This window comes from Dermacentor andersoni, chromosome 3, assembly GCF_023375885.2.
Source record: "Dermacentor andersoni chromosome 3, qqDerAnde1_hic_scaffold, whole genome shotgun sequence".
Taxonomy (NCBI): Eukaryota; Metazoa; Arthropoda; class Arachnida; order Ixodida; family Ixodidae; genus Dermacentor; species Dermacentor andersoni.
Window position 1 is genome coordinate 223415593 of NC_092816.1, and position 22211 is coordinate 223437803.

Consider the following 22211-nt stretch of genomic DNA (forward strand, 5'->3'; position numbering starts at 1 on the left):
GTCTGTTGTTCAAGGAGTTTGAGCTTCATCCTGGTGCTCTAAGCGTGCCGTCTGAACACTTTCTTCTCACTTAATTTTACTGCTCTCTTTGTGTGCTCATTCTTGAGAGCTGTCTTGAGAACCCTGCTCGTCAAGCGCTCTTCTTATTGCATCGAGCCAGCTACTATAAGTAGTGAGCATCCTGCTGGGCCTCGTGCTCTGCTTTTTTTTTATGCTTGCAACATGCTACAAATGCTGTTCATTGACTTGCCTCTGTGCCTTCTGTGTTTCTTTCTCTCTGCGCAATCACTCTTACATAAGCGCTTCTTCTTGCACAGACTTCTGGTATAGGAACGAAACAAAAACTATGCCATGTACTGACATGGCAGCGCCCGGCCTGCTTTCTTCAGGCCAAATGCGTAGCTATTTTTGACCCATTTTCCCCTTTCACAGGAAGTGCATGTTGTTCTAGACTTTCATTACCTTTCACTTCACTTCGACAGCAAAGACCATGGCAGTTTTCTTGAGATTAGTTATTGGTGTCGAGGCGTGAAGGCCTAGCCTATGGTAACATTCTGGCAGCTTGCCACATTACTGACTTAAATTGGCATGGCTCCATGAGCTTATGCACTCTTTCATTCGGGGTAGCTTGGGCCTTGAAAAGATTGAAGCACTCATTGACAAATACAAATACGTGAATGCACCAGTACGATTGATCTTAATAAGTGCAATGGCACACAGTAAACAAGGACATAAAAAAACATGTTTCTTGTTTTACATACAGTCATCAAAATGGTTAGAATGTGCGCTACAAGCTCCACTATGCATCTTTACGTCCTTGTATATTCACTGGATCCGTTTCGAATATGCACCAGCTAGCCCAAGGCTCAGTACTACTACAGAACATTTACATATACAGGCATGGAACGCAATGAACAATTCTCACACTTTCAGCTCTCCTTTGCTCACGGGAGCTCATGTCTTGAGATGATTGAAATGCTCACTGACATTTACAAATGCCGGAATGCATTAGAGTGCTTCTATACATATTCTGGTTTAATGGTGTTTCATAGCACAAATGCTGTGAATCTGTTGTGAGAAGGTGCTACAGAAATGGCAAAGAGCTCTAAAGAGCGAGCTGGTTAATACTACCACCAACGGAAGCGTCAAGCAGACAGCGTTCAAAACAAGCAAGAATAGCTATGACTGCACTAGTCATGTAGGCTGGGACTGCCAACCTCTTGCTCACACCTTCTGATTATTACGTTCATTTTAATGCGTAAGCATTCTTTGCTGAATACCCCAGCAAAATCTGCCCATCACGCAAAAGGTTTAATGCCTTGTCATCATCATCATCATCAGCCTGGTTACACCCACTGCAGGGCAAAGGCCTCTCCCATACTTCTCCAACTACCCCGGTCATGTACTAATTGTGGCCATGTTGTCCCGTCAAACTTCTTAATCTCATCCGCCCACCTAAATTTCTGCCGTCCCCTGCTACACTTCCCTTCCCTGGAATCCAGTCCGTAACCCTTAATGGCCATCGGTTAAGTTCCCTCCTCATTACATGTCCTACCCATGCCCATTTCTTTTTCTTGATTTCAACTAAGATGTCATTAACTCGCGTTTGTTCCCTCACCCAATCTGCTCTTTTCTTATCCCTTAACGTTACACCAATCATTCTTCTTTCCATAGATCGTTGCGTTGTCCTCAGCTTAAGTAGAACTCTTTTCGTAAGCCTCCAGGTTTCTGCCCCGTACGTGAGTACTGGTACGACATAGCTGTTATACACTTTTCTCTTGAGGGATAATGGCAACCTGCTGTTCATGATCTGAGAATGCCTGCCAAACGCACCCCAGCCCATTCTTATTCTTCTGATTATTTCAGTCTCATAATCCGGATCCGCAGTCACTACCTGCCCTAAGCAGATGTATTCCTTTACCATTTCCAGTGCCTCACTACCCATCGTAAACTGCTGTTCTCTTCCGAGACTGTTAAAAATAACTTTAGTTTTCTGCAGATTAATTTTTAGACCCACCCTTCTCCATTCTCCATAATTCTCCGTTCTCCAGGTATTCTCCATAAACTTTTATCCCCAATTCTTCCAAATCCAGGTCTCTGAATACCTCCTGTGAACACTCTGTGAATAGCATTGGAAGGATCGTATCTCCCTGCCTGACGCCTTTCTTTATTGGGATTTTGTCGCTTTCTTTATGGAGGACTACGGTGGCTGTGGGGCCGCTATAGATATACCTATAGATATGCCTTGTACCTGCGCAAAAATACATAACTTGCAAAGACATTTAATCGTTATAAGTGTAAATGTAGATGATTGGTAGCTTTATAAGTGAAAAGGAAGAATTTAAAAGAAAAATATTGATCAGAGAGAACACCATATGATCAGATTTATGCATACCCATAGGGATACATAGGGCCCCTTAGAAAATGCATGGGGAAGCCTATAGTAGGATTGGGCCGACTGAAATTTCTGGGTGAGCCAACATGAAATTTGTCGGTGGGCCAACTTGAAATTTAGGGTTGGCCCAACTGAAATTTGAAAATGGACCAACTTGACATTCAGGGGTGAGCCAACTGAAATTTGGGGTTGGGCAAACTTGAAAAGTACGGGTCGGCCAACTTGAAATTTTGGACTGGGCCAACTTAAATTTGGGGGTGGGACAACTTGAAATTTTTTCCTACGGCTATCACCAGCCTCAGATTCTGCCGTCACCTAGTTTGAATCAGAAATTATATAGCCCTAACTTTTTTCTTTCTACTTTTGTTGTTCTCTTCCTGCCACTGCTTGCATGCGTGCCATGTCATCATTGCATATCACACTGGGCCCCTTCGATAATGCAGTCCCAGGCTGTCCGCAAACTGTCTGCGACTTCTGGTCTGGCTAGCCCTGGCCAATGCCTCCTTTACTAGATGCCTGCCGCGTAAGCCGAGAAGCTGGTTCCTGCCCCTCTCCTCTTTACTCTTCCCCACCCGGGTTAACCCGGGTTGGCTGCGAGCGCTAGCTGCGGTGGCCGCTCCAAACATAAATCACCTAGCCCTGCCTCCGAGATTTTAGCAGCGTCTGTTTTCGATCCCGGAGGCAGGACTCGTGGTCTGTCGTCACGCCATTGGTCGAGTACACGCTAGCCTAGTAATTGTCACTTCCTCCGCAACAGGAAGTGGGTCAGCTGTGAGCGCCGTCTCTCCACGACTACCCTGAACTGTGGGGACCTCTGCTCCAATGGGAAGACTAGCGACGCGGCAGGCATCTAGTAAAGGAGGCATTGCCCTGGCAGAAGAGTGTATCACAGTCACTTGATCTGTCCAGCTCTGTCCAAGGTTTCGTTCAAAAGCACCGTGACTGAGTCACTCTCCTGGCTGCTGTTGTCTGCTCTTAACTACTCGTCAATAGCCCAGCAAATTCAGTAGTGTAGCCTCTGAAATGGTGGAGTCTCAAGAGGCCACGTCGCTGACACAACCAATAAAGCTTGCACGGTGGAATCGCAGCTTGAAAGCATAGAATGTGTTCGCGAAACGCAGTTTATGTCGTGCTCTCGATCTTCGTGACCCTTAACCACTTTATTCAAGCTAGCTTATTGCATGTAAAATTTAAGTGAAATTCCCACTTGGACATAAGCAAGATCGTGGTTGTGCCCTGTCGCTGTTCCTGCAGAAAGCACCTGCCAGTATCGTCAAAGCTCATGACACCGTCTACTAAAGGCCTTCTGTGTGTCTAAGACAGAGTGCATGTACACAGTCTGCTAATCCTGCACGTCCAAAAGCAAATTTATTTATTTATTTATTTATTTATTTATTTATTTATTTATTTATTTATTTATTTATTTATTTATTTATTTATTTATTAAATACTGTGGACACATGGTCCAAGCAGGGAGGGCGACATATGGTACATAGAATGAAAATCAGAGTGACAAAACAAACAGAACCATGAAATTGCAAGATTAAGAAGTGGATTCAATACAATTCTATTTGGTTACAGTTCAAGAAAAAAAAAAGAAAACTTATGTGTGTTTGTCCTTGCCAAGTAAGGGGTTAATGCATCATGTCTGCGGTGGCGTGTAGTTCTGGTCGATAACTGCGATAAATGTTCTGATGGTTCAAGGGATAAATTGTTGGTGTGAAGTAGTTTAAGGAATTGAAGTCTCCATTTCTTTCTTCTAAGTTCGAGTGGTTCAAGGTTGTTAATTTCCATAAGTTCGGTGGGGGAATCACATCTGGAAAATTTGTTAAATATAAATCTGACCGCTTTTCTCTGAATTCTCTCAAGACTATTGATATTAGTTTTATTTATGGATCCCAAACTGTGCAAGCATATTCCAGCTTAGGTCTAATTAAGGAGATGTAGCATGGCATTTTAACGTTAGATGGGGCTTTCTTAAGTTTGTGTCTCAACAGGCATAGTTTTCTGAAGGCTGAAGCGCAACTGTTAGTGATGTGATCATTCCAAGATAGTGTATTGGTATTTATAGGTAGTCCTAGGTATTTATAGCTAGTGACTTCATGAAGAGGTGATGGACCTAACTTATATGTATAAAGCAGGGGTGATTTCATATGTGTTGTAGAAAAAAGACGAATAAATGGAGCAGGCAGGCACTGCGAAGAGAAGAAGTTGGAACAATGAGTAGTTCTTTGTCTGATTTCTTCACGTCTCGTTAGTTTTATACATTTTTTCGTGCCAAAAACCTCTGTGCGGACTCGTTACCTTCGTCACATGTCTCCAAGGGCCTTCTACTCCACCGCTTCGCGCTGCGAGCGGTGAGGAATGACCGGATAATGCATCGTTGTGTTCGGCGTGGAGACCAGATATCTATCAAGAGCTAATCGGATGGATCACCTCAAGACTAAGCAGTTGGCTCGACGAGCACAGAATACGAAGATTCTGCAGGAAGCACAGTTGCTACTTACAGATCCTACCGTGGACAAGCCCAAGCTTTCAGGTATTTTTGACCGTCTATCTGCTAGCAACAACGAGCTCTCGAAACTTAACGATGCACTTGAAGAGCACATTGCCGATGATGAGCTCGAAGCAGAATACATGACAGCTGCAGAATATAACGATCAAGCTATCAGCATGCTTGCCGAGATTCGGTGCACGATTGACGCTTTGGGACGTGTGGACAGTACAGCGGAGTCTGCTCCTCGGAACGCAACCCCGACAGTTCCTGACGCTATGACCAGAATTGGCCCAAGGCTACCGAATCTTAATATGCCAACATTTAAAGGCGACATTCACAAATGGGCACCTTTCTGGGAGCAGTTCGATCAGACTGTTCATCTCAATAATTCTATATCGACAACGACGAAGTTTTTCTATTTATGGCATTATCTTGCCAAGGAAGCGGCAGCAGCCATTGCCGGTTTACCAACCACTGAAGCTTGCTACTCAGATGCCGTAGAACTTCTCAGAGAACGTTTTGGCGATCGTCAAAGGATAGTGCAGCACCACCTGACAGCGCTTTGCCATCTACCTCGTGTAAAATCTGAAAGCGACGTACGCAGCCTGACGCAGCTGTATGATGCCGCGCAACTAAATATCCGCTGTCTTACTGCACTAAAAGTACCCGCTCTCAGTTTTTATGCAATGCTGATAGATATTCTACAGAAGGCATTGCCATACGAGATTGTTCTTGCATATACGCAAGTAAAGTGTGAAGTCAGACTTTACGTCAACACGGGCCTGATACGAACCTCTCGGAGCCAGCACTGGCAGCTGCAACATCGGAAGCGGAGTTAAAAGAGCTGCTCATGTTCACACGTGTTCAGTTAGAAAGCCGAGAGCAGTGCAACATATCGTCACAACGATCTGTCAATGACCATGCTGAGAGAACTCGAGGGAGCAGCACCGCTTCCATACTGCACAGTGCATCATACAGCTGGAACGAGTGTTTCTTCTGTTGATCTAAGAATCACGGTACATGTGCCTGCGAACACCAACCTATCTCTTGTTTCCAAAAAAGAGAAGCTAGCTAAGGATATTCGCTGTTATAGATGTACATCACGAGGTCACCAGGCATGGTCTTGCCATGTCAAACTCACGTGCTCAGCTTGTCACGGAAGACACGCCTCGAGTATGTGTGACCCGAACTACAGAAAGGAAGATACTACAGCAGAAACTTCGAGACCAGCGGTGGCTTCAGGTAGCACGGCAGGGATAGTCTCGTCCCAATCAGTAATGCTTTGCGACAGAGATTCCATAAACGCTTGCGCAAAGACGGACAGAGAAGTGTACCTGCAGACTTTTTGCGCTTTTGTCGTTAAAAATAGCAGGTCCAGATACATCAGAGGGATTATGGATGGAGGCAGCCAGAGGTCATTTATCACAGAAGATCTGGCTGTAAAACTACAACTGCAGGTACCGGGAGAAACCAGAATTTCATTCAACACGTTTGGCAACGCATCCCCAAGTTCTGCTGAAATACGAAAGGTTATTGAAGTACCACTGCGTAGTCAGCACTGTTGCGACATCCATATTGTTCAAGCAATTATAGTTCCAGTTATCTGTCGCAACATTGTTGCGCCGACAGCTGATAACAACTTCATTCGGAAGCTGCGATGTGAGAGCAAATGTCTTGCTGACGACAAGAATTTTCTTGAAGTGTATTCTGAGAACAGCCTCAACTTGTTGATTGGAGCTGACCATTCTTGGGAAATCATAACGGCAGAAGTTGCAAGGAGCATAGAAATTCCAGGACTGGTCGCAATCAACACGGCATTCGGATGGACACTGCAAGGACCGAATCGCCAAAAAGCCTTTCTTGACTGCGACACTAACGTTATGCATTCTGCGTTTTGCGAGTGGAAACAATTACTGACGATGACACAAGCTCGCAGGTTCTACAGTCATTTTGGCAGCTCGAAGTAATGGGCATCACAGATTCTGGTGAACCTCCCTCTCCTGAGGCCATTGCACGGTTCCGAGGAACAGTTCACAAGAAAAATGGCAGATACACCGTGGTGCTGCCTTGGAAAGAAGATCAGAAACAACTACTTGGAAGCAACCTTGATACCGCGCTTGCATGTCTACAAAAACTAGCAAAGTGGCTATCAACGAATGAAGGATTATTGGAGTGATACAATGCAGTCATCCGACAATACCTGGAGCTAGGACACGCTGAAGTGGTACCCAAGAGTGTTCCTATTGATCGGGCCACCTATTATATGCCACATCGGAAAGTTATACAAGAGGAATCGCTGACCACCAAGTTCCGGGTGTGTTTGATGCATCGTCACATGCGCAAAGCTTTCCATCACTCAACGACTGCCTGGATAAAGAAGTGAACCTCAACCTAGAGTTACTAGAAGTACTGCTTCGCTTTCGGTGGTTTCCGGTCGCCATCAACTTGGACATCGAGAAGGCATTCTTACAAATTGATATACAGGAGATCGACCAAGATGCATTCCGGTTTCTCTGGTTTGATGCTATTCCCGTCACCCAAAACAGTAACATTGTCGAATGGCGCGTGACCCGGGTACCGTTTGGATCAACATCAAGTCCTTTCTTGCTCATGGCGACTATTCATCACCACTTGGACACCGCTTGTGAGGACAAAGTGCTTGCTTTTATTTTGAAGAAGTCCTTTTATGTAGATGATTTACTGGTGGGTGTATTCGAAGATGGTCTGAGCATATATAAGCTATCGAAGGCAGAGATGCAAGCATGAGTCTCAGATAATGGAAGACCAATAATCAGCAACTACAAAGCATTTTCGACAGCCAGGAGGAGCAAGTGGAAGGTGTATCAAGGGAACCAACTGCAGTTTTGGGAATGCAATGGGATACCGAAACTGATTACTTCAAATTTTCTTCCAAATCTATAGCCCAATACTTAGCCTCTGTGCAGCTGGACACAAAACGTACACTTCTCAAGGCTGCTTCCCGAATTTTCGACCCTCTTGGTATTCTCTTGCCTTTCACCATCACTGCGAAGCTTTTGTTTCAATGACTGTGGGTTTTAGGCCAGTCTTGGGATGACCAGTTACCAGAGGAGATCAAGACGACGTGGACAGCATAGTGCGCAGACACAATCCGGTTTGGCATCATCAAGATTCCGCGCTGCGTGAGAGATGTGCTATATGGAGCGGTCGAGAAGGCAGAGCTGCATATATTCGTTGACGCCAGCCTGAAGGCTTATGGAGCATGTGCTTATTTGAGAACAGTTGATGACGGCGGAAATACAGCTGCATCACTAATAGTAGCGAAGTCTCTAGTAGCACCTACCAAGAATTTAACACTGCCAAAGCTCGAGCTTATGGCTGCGGTAGTAGGAGCCAGATTATTAAAATACCGCTCATCGTGGGATTTAACGCATTTTCCCTGCGTCATGTGGACAGACTCAACGATCACACTGAGCTGGATCCGGGGTGATAGTAACAAGTGGGGTCAGTTTGTAAAGCACAGAGTGACTGAAATCACAGCAATTGCTGACCCACTGCTATGGCATTACTGTCCAGGAGAAGACGACCCGTCAGATTTATTGACTAGGAGCGTATGTTTAAAGATTCTACGTACATGTCGCAGCTGGTTGAGGGGACCTGAATGGTTATCCCAGCCAAGATCAACCTGGCCTACAGACTCGGACATGAGCGCACCGATCTACGACGAGTCAGAGTGGGACACGCAATATGTACTTCTCCAAGCGCCGAGAATAGCGGACACCCTGATTGACTTAAGGTAGTTTGGCAAACTACAGAAGCTCATGCGCATCACCGCTTGGGTATTTTGATTTGTGGATCGATGTCGTCGTATTCAAACGTCGCTTGGTGGAACTATTTCGACAGAAGAGCTAAACAAGGCTGAAATGTTCAGGATCTGTCGTGTCCAGCTCGAAGTATTCAAGAATGACATTGAACACCTTCGGCTTAGAGACACTGTCCAGAAACACTCCATACTGCACGATCTCCACCCTTACCTTAATCACAGCGGCACCCAGTTATTCTACCGCACCCAGTTATTCACTGCAAAGGCATCCCTTCACGGCCTTAGTTGTTACTGAGACTCACTGCAGAGTTTTACATGGTGGTGTGGCAAGCACTATGATGCAGATTTGACAGCGTTACTGGGTTATACGTGCTCGACAAGAAGTTAAACGAATCATCAATGCTTGCTTTCTTTGCAAAAAACACAACGGCAAACCTGTAAAGGTGCAATTTGCGCCAATGACTGAAGACAGGCTTCTCACATCATGGCCGTTTGAAGTTGTGGGATTAGACTTTACAGGCCCACTATATTTAAGGCAACATGAGACTGATGGAGTTACATACAAAGCTTATATTCTGTTGTTCACATGTGCGACCACGAGAGCTGTACACCTTGAATTGACGAGTGAAATCTCTACAAGCTCCTTCTTACTAGCGTTCCATAGGTTTTTGGCGCGTAGAGGAGTTCACGCAACACTGTATTCCGATAATGCTCTCGCATTTAAGAGAGCATCGCGAGACCTATGGGACATTCGGAACACCATGAAGAGCTCTCCATTTGCATCTTTGCTCTTGACGCATCACATAGAATGGAAATTTATTATGCCAGGTGCGCCTTGGTGGGGCGGCAGCTGGTGAGAGAGACTTATCCGATCAGTCAAGTCATCTTTACGCAAAGTGCTGGGAAAGAGCCCGCTCAACAGCGAACAAACTGAGACTGTACTGCTGGAGGTAGAGGCGGTTATCAATCCAAGACCCCTAACCTATACGGACGCTAGAGAGTCCTCTCCACTATGTCCTGCTCATTTTCTGGTTGGGAGCTCATTTCTTGCCTCTCCAGAGCGAACCAACAGTGACGACGAAGCTCGAAGTGCACAGGCTACGCGACGTGACGTCAGCAAGAAGTTGTGATACCGCCAGAAGCTAGTGGACCACCTGTGGATCTGGTGGAAGAAAGAATACCTCCTCGAGCTGCGGTCACTTCACCTCTACCCATCGCATCCTAGTAGCAGTCTAGAAGTAGATGATGTAGTACTCATCGAGGATCTTAACATCTCTAGAGGTATTTGGCCACTGGGACGAGTCGTGGACATCTTCCCTGGTCAAGATGGAATAATCCGAGCCTGCCGTGTGAAAGCTCAAGATGGCAAGCTTATAAGAAGGCCAGTGCAGAAATTGTACAAGCTTGAATTGGACAACACTACTGGGGGGTGGGAGTGTGTTGAGAAAGACGAATAAACGGAGCAGGCGGGCACTGTGAGGAGAAGAAGAAGTTGGAACAATGAATAGCTCTTTGTCTGGTTTCTTCGTGTCTCGTTAGTTTTATACATGTGTCATTCGCAGTAGTACGCTTTTATCTGTGTTTAGTGTCATTCCCCAGCACCTGCACCATGCATGAGTATTATTTAAACTACAATATTAACTAGTTTGTTCAAGGAGAGAAACAATATCTTTAAAGAGCACACAATCGTTGGCAAATAATCGAGTCTGTGCACTACCTTCAACCGTGTTAACAACATCATTAATATATAGAACAAAGAGAAGAGGACCGAGCACACTGCCCTGGGGTACACCCGATGTGACCGGAAGGCAGCCCAATTTTTTGCCATTTATCTCAACGAATTGTTTCTTGTTAGACAAATAAGCAGAAACCCAAGAATTAAACATCTGAGGGATTCCTGCGTTTTGAAGTTTTATAATTAATTTATCATGAGGGACTACATCGAATGCCTTACGGAAGTCAAGGAAAATTATGTCCATTTGTCCGTTCTTGTCAAAGGTTGATGCAAAGGTTGATGCAAAGGAATTAACTACAGTGACCAGCTGTGTCACAGTTGAATAACCTCTTCTGAACCAATTCAGAATGCAGACGACAATAATGAAGTGTGGAATATTATAACAAGAAACTTTGATAAGGTTACAGCATATCTACGAAGAAACAAATTAGTGATATTATCAGGCCCACTTGAACATTTTGGTTTTAAGTTCAGCACCATAGAGAGTACACCAGCATACAATATAAAATTCACATCAAACGGTTGGTACACTGGGCAGTCACGTGAAGAATCACTGGGATTCGAGAAGACACTGTGAAAAAACGTATTAAAGTGATGAGCAAGTTCGGCCTTCTCCGTAACCATCTGTCCATTTATTGTCATTTGGGATATTGGTTTCTTCTTCTCGACAGTGTATTTCCAAAATTTACTTGGATCGTTTGTAATAAAATTAGGAAGAGATGACTTAAAATAATAATCCTTTGATCTATGCACGGCAAGTGCAAGCTTGTCTTGTACTTCAGAAATTAAGTTTGACTGCATACGGGGCTTCTTTAATCTCTTAATTTTACATTTCATGTGAATGATGTTGCGATTGATCCATGGTGTTTGCTTGTGAACTTGTTTTTTCTTATTTGGTATGAATTTGTCAAGGCAAAAATGACACATGTCCTTAAAGCAGGTCCAAAGTAAGTTAACATTATTTTCATCAGAATCCGTTAGACAATTTTCCAAGTAATCAATCACGCATGCGTCGTTCGCACGAGAATAATATTTGACAAAATGGACAGATGATTTTTTAGTTTTAGCACAGGAAACAAGCTGTAAGCAAACACAAACAAGATAGTGGTCAGATAGACCCTGCTCAATCACCACTGTGAATTCAGCGAATTTCCGAGCTAAGAAAACATAGTCCAAAACTGAAGATGAAGAACCTTGCACACATGTTGGCTCAGTAAAAACTTGTCTGAGAGCATGTGTTAACATGACATCAAAGAGTACATTAATATCCTGACTCTGATGTGGCCCAGGCTGAAGGCGCATCGAGTCTACACTGGGCAAATTAAAATCACCTAGTAGGATAATCTTACCGTGTAAATATTTATTCACACAAGACGGTAATTCATGCAAAAATTCAGGAGCGGAATCAGGAGGTCTGTAGATTTCGAATATAACGAGGGTATAACCCCAAAGAGATACCTTAATGCAAAAACATTCCAACGTAGGTATTATGTCCAGAACGACAGCCTCTATTGGATCCTTAATTAGGACCGCCACACCTCCTCCCCTAGAATACCTATCCACGTGATAAATAGTTTAGGATGTTTTGGTCATTAATATCCTCGCGAAGCCATGTTTCAGCAATAACAGTAATGTGAGGGTCCTGTTGAAGCAACAGTATTTCTAAGGAATCTGTTTTATTTACAATACTTCTAGTATTAATATTTAATAATCGTAGTTGCTTATTCCTTGAAGGTTCATTGTTTCACGACTGTGTTTGCCAAGAGCGACAATCTGCAACCTGTACCTGTTTGTTTTGCGATTCGTCCCAAAAGAAAACATACCTGTCTACTTTGAGCTTGTCCTGTATAAGTGACACCTTCTTTCCTTGAAGTTTATCACTTCTTGCACTTTCCCACAGAAGCTTGCGCTTCTTTAAGGTAGATTGTGAGTAATCGTTCTGAATGAAAATAGTAGTTCCCTTCAGTTTTTTTGCATCTTGCAGTATTTCTTTCTTTTCATTAAAATTCTGAAGATACAGAATTACCGGTCGCTTGTCACCTTGCTTTCCTAATCTGTGAATCCGACTGACAGAATTACACTGTACATTCAATTTTTCATGAAATACATCCTTAACAACTTTATCTTTGACTGCATTTTCTGTCTCATTTGTCTCAAATGCTAGAACTTGGTAACAGAAGGGATCAACATATATTTCAACAGCAATTGGCAAAGCTCCAATCATACACCACCCCAGTTGCCAGCACGAAATAGCCACATGCAATTAAAATCACCTGAAAAGCGAAATCTACCTGTTTGCTATGCGTATAGGAATGAGCATGACAGATTTCGTGAAATACATCCAAGAAAAGCAAGCATGTGCACCTGACCGCTGTGCTTCTCTCTTAAAAAACAAGAAGACTAAAGCTGCAGCAATTAGACTGCCCGTGAAAAACTCGCATGATGGCACACAAAGCACCGATGTAATGGAAGCACTCGCATGCACAATATTTGCTGTCTGGAAAGCTCAAAGTATGCAGGAGCACACGGCATCTTTCACAACATTGCGTCAGATGCCGCGCACATTCTTTTAAGACAGCCACATCTGCCAGCTGCTTGTGCATGCTTGAACAAATATCAGTCGACAGCTCCGGGAGTCGGCAGACAGTTCATGGCTTCCAGTCTATGAAAAATGAATACGATTCTAGCAGCTCTCGGTCTAGTGGGTGGAGCTTCTGAAGCAGTTGAAGAAAATCGAATGTGGGACAGCAGTCCCAAGTAGTCCAGGACTGTCAGGGACTGATAATCGAAGCGATCTACTCACACACTGCTAATACAGTAAAAGCTTCTTAATTGGCAACTCGTTAATTCGAAATTTCGGATCATTCGAAGTAGCAGCCGCGATCCGTCCAACAACGTATTGAAAGCCATATGTAACACATCCCGCCAATTCACACTGCAAATCCGCACCGCCACCGATGATTCGAACTCCGCACCATCGTGAATGGGGAGAGTGCTAGTGCATAGGAGCATGTGGACGACACTGCCATCACTGCGGGGGCCGCACAGCTTTGCTTTTTCCATCAGTGGCAAGGACGACAGCACCATGTGCCATGTTCTTTGTGTACGAGTGAAAGCATGCGAGGGCGAGCCAGCGAATGCGTGGCTCAATCTCAAAGCAAGGAAGGCGGGGTGCGCCCTCTTCTGTCGCATGCGATGCATGGGGGTGAGGGAAGGGGGGATGTTCTTCTCCGGCGGCTGCTGCTTACTGCGCGGCCATGCGGGCGCCGTACCTTGAAAGTGATCTGTGATGTTTGCAGAGTGCGCGCAGTGCCGGTAGCTTTGTATGCAATGTGCTTTCTACGTTTCGTTCGCGTTGAAGCAAGAGCTCTACAAAAATCAATTCGCTCGCTGCTACTGCCACGTTTCCTCACTCCAGCGTTTTTCAGCTAGCGTCTGCGGTCATCAGGCAAGATGTATTCGTGCTTACCTGTGGGCACATGACACCGTATTTGCTAATTTAGTTAGCAAGTGAATGTTTACAAGTTTATATGGCCGATAAAACCACTATCCTTATTTCGTATAGCTGTCCACTAGTTAGCTATCGCAATTGATGCTTCACTTTTCTGGTGAAACTGCGGCATTTTTTTTCTTCTCTGCGCCACTCAGCGCGACGAACGTGCGCATGGAGCAAGAGCCGTCTCGACGTCGGCCATGTTGGCCACGTCTGGTTAAGTTGTCTGTGCCAGTGATTCAAAGTATAGGTGTTGTTTACAGCAACGAGATGTAGTGTGTGTGCGCGCGTGCTCATGCCATGTCGGACTGTGTACGTGCCTTAACCGAGTGACTTTTTTCTCCGACTTTTGTTAGTTTGAATTTTGTGTAATTCGAATTTTTGTAGCATCCCTGCGGAATTCAAATTAACAAGCTTTTACTGCATGTGGCTGTGTCCATTGACGACTTTCATCATCACCGTTTGCTAACCACTACAAATTAAAGTTCGAGACTGAGAGCAAAACTAATGCCAGCTACAATTCATACACATGTCCTCATCAGCCAGGCGCCTGTACACTTAGCAGGTGTACAGGAAGTGTGCTTACAGAATGTTGTGCAACGCTCAGTGTTGGCTTCCTTTCTCAGGCCAGTGCAATGCCCCCCCCCCGGAAAGAAAAAAAGAGAAAGACTGTCCTTTATTTGTAGCACACTACTGAATACTGTCTGATGTCTTTCAGTCTAGAAATAATGTTTTCCATATCAGTACGACATTCGTGTGCATTGTAATGTAAGCTAGCTGTAGCAATGCAGCCTGCCTCTCTTGTTGTAGGTGCCACTGAAGGTACAGGTCTGGCAGCCATTAAGCTCACAGCCCTGGGCAGACCACAGCTACTGGTAAGTGCAAAAATGAGCAGTGTCTGATTGACAGGCCATCTGCCACAAAGAGAACTGCCTCCTGCAGGACATATTTCATAGAACAGAATGTAAGATGAATGTCAGTTGCGTGATATGTGAGGTGGCTCTTTCATTCTTGTACAACTGATGTCATGGGACAGAAACTCGGTAAGGCTGTTTATTGTAACACGTTACGCAAACAGGGTGTTGATGAGCTACAGTAGAATTTCGGCTAACAGAAATTGCTTATAGAGAATATTCTTTTCAATGAGACTAATGTTCCAATTAACAGCAATGCTAAGAAAATCTCCCTAATGACCAGAACCATTAAATGTCTATTACACGCATTTTGCAAATGACCATTCGCAAATGTCAGTCATTGAGAACTGAGACAAAACACCCTCCTTTCTTTTTTCTTCTTAGCTGTTTGCACTACCTTGTTTGCATGATTTTGTTGCATATGGTCATTCTTTAGGCTTGCTCACCATCAGTGGTAGTACCAATGTCTGCCTGTGGGAGCTGTGATGCAAGCTCACACTGGCAACATTGTTCACGCAGATGCAGCTGAGCGAGGTGGTGGTGCACACGCGGCAGTTCTTCCAGGAGGTGACCGGTGCCGACAAGGCCATGGCTCTGTCCTGCGTCACTCCATCAACCATTGGCCAGAAGTTGAATGTGTCACCTGCGGACCAGGAATCCTTCAAACGATGGCTCGAGCGCATGGACTATGACCGCAAAGGGTACGTTGCCGGCTACTGCAGTGTGCATTCATTGGGACCTCATGGCATGCTTGGCAGTGTGAGGAGGAGCCATTGTTACATTTGCCACCTAGCTTTCTGTTAACCACACAGCTGCTACCTGCTGTGGTGGTTTGTCAGCTAAGGCTTTATTCTTGGTTGCGGTTTCTGCATTTTGGTGCAGGAGGAAAGAAAAGGCCCTTAGGCACTGACACTTTGGTGCACATTAAGGAATCGCTGGGAGCCAAAATTTACCCAGGGTGCCTCTCTATGATGCTGACCAGTTGGTAACTGAGGATTCTAAATATAAAGGGAACTGACAATCTGCATGTTGAGCCCTTTTTTTCTATAGCGCAACAAAAAGCTTATCCCTGCAGTCACCCTGAAAGATGAATGAAAAAATTTGATACAGAATCTTTCCTCTATAGTTGCTAGAACTATCAGTAGTGATAATGTCGATATATGTGAGGACCAGTTTCTGTGCTAATGAAGGAGAAGCTACAAAGGCAAAGCACATGCAAGTAAGAGTGCTCCTGAGTAAAGTCCCACATTTCTCATTCTTGTTAGTTTAAGCTGGGGAAAAGAAAGCAATAACATCTTATATACTACAGAAAGATAAAATTGAGTATGTTGCTGAGTGCTGTAGACCCACTGCAGTTGTTGATGTAGGCAGTGTGCGGTGATGCTGTTGGTAGCAGCGATGGCCGATAGAGTTTACCGGCTTTGTCCCGGCCCAAGAAGTTCCCAATTTAATTCATCATTAGGCAGTACAGTTATAAAGCGCTGATTTCGTGAGGAAGTCCCTCACGCATTTTAGAAAAGCTTGTAAAACAAAGCTATAGCCATTTCAAACCTGGTATATCTTTCAAGTGCAAGTATATCCACGGTATAAATACCATATAAACCGCAATGTAGGTCTATATCTTACAAAAAAAAAGAAAGAGAAACCAAATAATGTTCCACCTCATCTTATACTATAGCAGTCTTTAGCATATTGGAAGTTGTCTGGTCAACTCAAGGTCAGGGGTTGACTTACATTCCACTTTATACAGTACCTTCAATGCAAACTCCATTGGAATGCGTGTTTACAAGCACTTCAAAGACCTTAATTTATTACGACAATGAAAGCATTTCATCAACAGCTGCCTAACGCTTGTTGCAACAACTTTTGTAAAATACTAACTATAACATAGATGATTTGGGAAAATATAAGTAGCCATAAAAGGTAACGATGCCAAGAGCAACGGAGCAAGTAGCATGCATCGTAGCTGCACCAGAACGCTGACAAAATACCAACAGTCCCTTCAGATTTTCAGTATATTATTATTCACAGAACATGGCACTACTACATGCATAGACAGGGCATGTTGTTAAAACAGATTTATTCAACGTTGTTTTTTAAAATGGAATGTCATTGAAGCTGGGACTGAGCTAATAGATAGATACTTTTGTTGAGAATGAATACTACTCAAATCCACACTGAGGTATTCACACTGTAAATGAATACCACTGTCAGGGCAGTGGAAACAGCAATAAACTAGCCATCAAGGGAAATTCAGTATGCTTGACATCAAGCATGCATGCATGTACTCACCAATGAGAAAATTAGCGTAAAAAAGAAAAGGAACAAAGAAGGAACCACACTGAATGTGCACAGTCATGAACACATTCTCTTTTGTGCACTGATGCCCCATTAAAATTATGCACATATTCTGATGTGACCATATGTAGATATGCAAACACGACAATGGAACAACGATATAGCGAAGTCAGTAAAATCTGCAATTTGCTGTGTTATATTGAAATTTCTTTATATTGAAATTCAACCTTTTATGGAAATAAGTACAGTCGCTGATGAATTTTCCTTACATGGGAGGGGCTTCGCTGATGAATTTTCCTTACATGGGAGGGGCTGTAAATTTGTCCGCATCATAAGACAATCAGAAAAACTAAATTTGGATGACAAAAGAACTTATTTTGTTTAATTGGAGAGTCAGCAATGAAAGATACGGTGTCATGCGGTGTTGACGATATCTTCACATCAGCGGTACAAAGCGAAGCCAGCTACGCTTTCCTGTCCGCAGCAGCTGCTTTCCTGCAGATGATATTGTCACCTGCAGGGGGATGATGCTACCAGGAAAAGTGCCAGCAGCAAGGCGTAAATGCTTCGTCTGCCTCTTGCTTCAGTGCGTTTCCGAAAGTCGAGATTACACAACCACCGGCATTAAACGCGGTACACGTGGCAGCTTACCTCTAAAGCAAGGCACACACTATGCGTATGTGCTGAGCCACCACTGACAGCCATGCACAGCCACAGCGGGGCCAGAAGAGGCCCCCCTCCCCCTGCGGGCACCTGCTTGACTGCAATCTCGCTCCCTTGCTTGTGCGGGAAGATGACGCTCATCAAGCCACCATCCTTCTTGGCTCGCCCTCGTACTGAAAGCATACAGTGCACAAGGGGATGATAGGATCTCATTGTACTTAGACCTTATAGGGACGTTGCTGACCGCTGGCTTATTCAATCTCGAGGGTCGCAGAAAATCGCGGCTTGTGTCCACAGTGGCAATAGTTGGCATGGTCGAAGGCAGCGGAATCGGCAAAGGGCAGAGCTCACATGCCAACTCGGAGGCTGGCTCAGTGGATGGCGTGGACGTATTGGGTGGAAGGTTGGTTGGGGGCTGAGTGGCAGGTGCAATGCTGTTTTAGACATACCCGATGGCGTGTGGAATGGGAGCCAGTGTTTATTGGCGATGTCACCACTGTCATGTGCCAGCGTTGGTGGCCAGAAGAGCACTGAAATGGTTAGTGTCATTCAGTAATGTGGAAAGTTGGGCTAGTTGGTGAGTAATCATCATACCTTGCTGGTGAAGCAGCGCACTGACACGTACACAGTGAAGACACACCAGACGACACTCGCTGCACTCGCAAGACTAAGATAGTTGGGAGTGCAGCGAGTATCGTCTTGTGTGTCTCCACCGTGACCGTGTCAGTGCGCTGCTTCACCAGCAAGGTATGACGGTTATTGTCATTGTCGTACTGATACCCTTGACGAGAACATTGTGCACATCATCATCATCATCATCATCAGCCTGATTACGCCCACTGCAGGGCAAAGGCCTCTCCCATACTCCTCCAACTACCCCGGTCATGTACTAATTGTGGCCATGTTGATCCTCCAAACTTCCTAATCTCATCTGCCCACCTAACTTTCTGTCGCCCCCTGCTACGCTTCCCTTCCCTCGGAATCCAGTCGGTAACCCTTAATGACCATCGGTTATCTTCCCTCCTCATTACATGTCCTGCCCATGCCCATTTCTTTTTCTTGATTTCAACTAAGATGTCATTAACGCGCGTTTGTTCCCTCACCCAATCTGCTCTTTTCTTATCCCTTAACGTTACACCTATCATTCTTCTTTCCATAGCTCGTTGCGTCGTCCTCAATTTAAGTAGAACCCTTTTCGTAAGCCTCCAGGTTTCTGCCCCGTACGTGAGTACTGGTAAGACACAGCTGTTATACACTTTTCTCTTGAGGGATAATGGCAACCTGCTGTTCATGATCTGCGAATGCCTGCCAAACGCACCCCAGCCCATTCTTATTCTTCTGATTATTTCACTCTCATGATCTGGATCAGCAGTCACTAACTGTCCTAAGTAGATGTATTCTCTTACCACTTCCAGTGCCTCGCTACCTATCGTAAACTGCTGTTCCCTTCCAAGACTGTTAAACATTACTTTAGTTTTCTGCAGATTCATTTTTAGTCCCACCCTTCTGCTCTGCCTCTCCAGATCAGTGAGCATGCATTGCAGTTGGTCCCCTGAGTTACTAAGCAAAGCAATATCATCAGCGAAGCGCAAGTTACTAAGGTATTCTCCATTTACTCTTATCCCCAATTCTTCCCAATCCATGTCTCTGAATACCTCCTGTAAACACGCTGTGAATAGCATTGGAGAGATCGTATCTCCCTGCCTGACGCCTTTCTTTATTGGGATTTTGTTGCTTTCTTTTTGGAGGAGTACAGTGGCTGTGGAACCGCTATAGATATCTTTCAGTATTTTTACATACGGCTCGTCTACACCCTGATTCCGCAATGCCTCCATGACTGCTGAGGTTTCGACTGAATCAAACGCTTTCTCGTAATCAATGAAAGCAATATATAATGGTTGGTTATATTCCGCACATTTCTCTATCACCTGATTGATAGTGTGAATATGATCTATTGTTGAGAAGCCTTTACGGAATCCTGCCTGGTCCTTTGGTTGACGGAAGTCTAAGGTGTTCCGGATTCTATTTGCAATTACCTTAGTAAATACTTTGTAGGCAACAGACAGTAAGCTGATCGGTCTATAATTTTTCAAGTCTTTGGCGTCGCCTTTCTTATGGATTAGGATTATGTTAGCGTTCTTCCAAGATTCCGGTACGCTCGAGGTCTTGAGGCATTGTGTATACAGGGTGGCCAGTTTTTCTAGGACAATCTGCCCACCATCCTTCAGCAAATCTGCTGTTACCTGATCCTCCCCAGCTGCCTTCCCCCTTTGCATAGCTCCCAAGGCTTTCTTTACTTCTTCCGGCGTTACTTCTGGGATATCGAATTCCTCTAGATTATTCTCTCTTCCATTATCATCGTGGGTGCCACTCGTACTGTATAAATCTCTATAGAACTCCTCAGCCACTTGAACTATCTCATCCATATTAGTAATGATATTGCCGGCTTTGTCTCTTAACGCATACATCTGATTCTTGCCAATTCCTAGTTTCTTCTTCACTGCTTTTAGGCTTCCTCCGTTCCTGAGAGCTTGTTCAATTCTATCCATGTTATGCTTCCTTATGTCAGCTGTCTTACGCTTGTTGATTAACTTCGAAAGTTCTGCCAGTTCTATTCTAGCTGTAGGGTTAGAGGCTTTCATACATTGGCGTTTCTTGATCAGATCTTTCGTCTCCTGCGATAGCTTACTGGTATCCTGTCTAACGGAGTTACCACCGACTTCTATTGCACACTCCTTAATGATGCCCACAAGATTGTCGTTCATTGCTTCAACACTAAGGTCCTCTTCGTGACTTAAAGCCGAATACCTGTTCTGTAGCTTGATCTGGAATTCCTCTATTTTCCCTCTTAGCGCTAACTCATTGATCGGCTTCTTATGTACCAGTTTCTTCCGTTCCCTCCTCAGGTCTAGGCTAATCCGAGTTCTTACCATCCTGTGGTCACTGCAGCGCACCTTACCGAGCACGTCCACATCTTGTATGATGCCAGGGTTAGCGCAGAGTATGAAATCTATTTCATTTCTAGTCTCGCCGTTCGGGCTCCTCCATGTCCACTTTCGGCTATACCGCTTGCGGAAGAAGGTATTCATTATCCGCATATTATTCTGTTCTGCAAACTCTACTAATAACTCTCCCCTGCTATTCCTAGTGCCTATGCCATATTCCCCCACTGCCTTGTCTCCAGCATGCTTCTTGCCTACCTTGGCATTGAAATCGCCCATCAGTATAGTGTATTTTGTTTTCACTCTACCCATCGCCGATTCCACGTCTTCATAGAAGCTTTCGACTTCCTGGTCATCATGACTGGATGTAGGGGCGTAGACCTGTACAACCTTCATTTTGTACCTCTTATTAAGTTTCACAACAAGACATGCCACCCTCTCGTTAATGCTATAGAATTCCTGTATGTTACCAGCTATACTCTTATTAATCAGGAATCCGACTCCTAGTTCTCGTCTCTCCGCTAAGCCCCGGTAGCACAGGACGTGCCCGCTTCTTAACACTGTATATGCTTCTTTTGGCCTCCTAACTTCACTGAGCCCTATTATATCCCATTTACTGCCCTCTAATTCTTCCAATAGCACTGCTAGACTCGCCTCACTAGATAATGTTCTTGCGTTAAACGTTGCCAGGTTCATATTCCAATGGCGGCCTGTCCGGAGCCAGGGATTCTTAGCACCCTCTGCAGCGTCGCAGGTCTGACCGCCGCCGTGGTCAGTTGCTTCACAGCTGCTGGGGACTGAGGGCCGGGGTTTGATTGTAGTGTTCATATAGGAGGTTGTGGCCAAGTACTGCACCAGGGTGGCCAATCCTGCTCTGGTGAGGGAGTGCGTTACCGGTTCTGGTCACCGGCATCAGGCCACACTCCAGGCCTGTTTATGCAATTTTATCAACACGCGGATTTATTATTATTATTTTTTTTTATCCGGTGGAAAATTGCGCGGCACCGGGATTCGAACCACGGACCTCTTGCACGCGAGGCGGGTGTTCTACCTCTACGCCACCGCTGCACCTACTTTGCACATACTTGTGCACATACTTTGCAGTAAAGAGACCTCTGGTGAAAATCCGAGGCTGGTGACTGTGCGGTAGCACACATGTTGGTCGATGAGGTGGTATCATGGCAGGTCGTGGGAAGAAAGCTGGCCTGATGATGATGGTATACGGGGGCAGCAAGAGATGCGCTCGGTGCTGGCTATAAGGGTGTTGGCAGAGATGAGTTGCATACTGTGCGGTCGATCTTGGGAAGAGGGCAGTACCTAGCACCATAGAAGTTCAGCACAGCCTGTCGTAGCTCGTCACTCCACCAGGCGATGGAACGACGAGGCAGAGTTGGACGTAGAGGAGTGCCTCATACTTTAAATCGTGGATCAAAATGTTGTTCAGCTCCAGAGCCCCCTCAAACTGCATGAAC

General features: G+C 44.9%; 1 protein-coding gene across 1 annotated transcript in view; it reads left to right on the top strand.

Annotated features, from left to right (window-relative positions):
• slgA (proline dehydrogenase slgA) overlaps positions 1-22211 on the top strand; it is a 339042-nt gene that overhangs the window by 227344 nt on the left and 89487 nt on the right. The window contains exons 5-6 of the mRNA XM_050183796.3: positions 14733-14797; positions 15356-15537. Of these exons, the coding sequence (XP_050039753.1) occupies positions 14733-14797; positions 15356-15537 (247 nt within the window). The remainder of the gene's footprint in view (positions 1-14732; positions 14798-15355; positions 15538-22211) is intronic.